General features: G+C 65.7%; 1 protein-coding gene across 1 annotated transcript in view; it reads left to right on the top strand.

Annotated features, from left to right (window-relative positions):
- Window positions 1-3: 3 nt before the first annotated feature.
- The window catches only part of LOC104627225 (frizzled-1), a gene marked incomplete at its 5' end in the record, with an annotated part of 1,205 nt that continues 995 nt past the window's right edge, over window positions 4-213 (top strand). The window contains one exon of the mRNA XM_010295355.1: window positions 4-211. Within this exon, the coding sequence (XP_010293657.1) occupies window positions 4-211 (208 nt within the window). The remainder of the gene's footprint in view (window positions 212-213) is intronic.

Below are 213 nucleotides of genomic sequence, written 5' to 3'. Positions count from 1 at the left end.
GCGCTGAAGGTGCCCTCCTACCTGAACTACCGCTTCCTGGGGGAGAAGGACTGTGGGGCGCCCTGCGAGCCCGGCCGCCTCTACGGGCTCATGTACTTCGGGCCCGAGGAGCTGCGCTTCTCCCGCACCTGGATCGGCATCTGGTCGGTGCTCTGCTGCGCTTCCACCCTCTTCACCGTCCTCACCTACCTGGTGGACATGAAGCCGTTCAGC

The sequence above is a fragment of the Phaethon lepturus genome, unplaced genomic scaffold, assembly GCF_000687285.1.
Source record: "Phaethon lepturus isolate BGI_N335 unplaced genomic scaffold, ASM68728v1 scaffold28659, whole genome shotgun sequence".
In the NCBI taxonomy this organism is placed as follows: Eukaryota; Metazoa; Chordata; class Aves; order Phaethontiformes; family Phaethontidae; genus Phaethon; species Phaethon lepturus.
The sequence above is the reverse complement of the archived record's forward strand: the minus strand, read 5'-3'. Positions and strand labels throughout refer to the sequence as shown.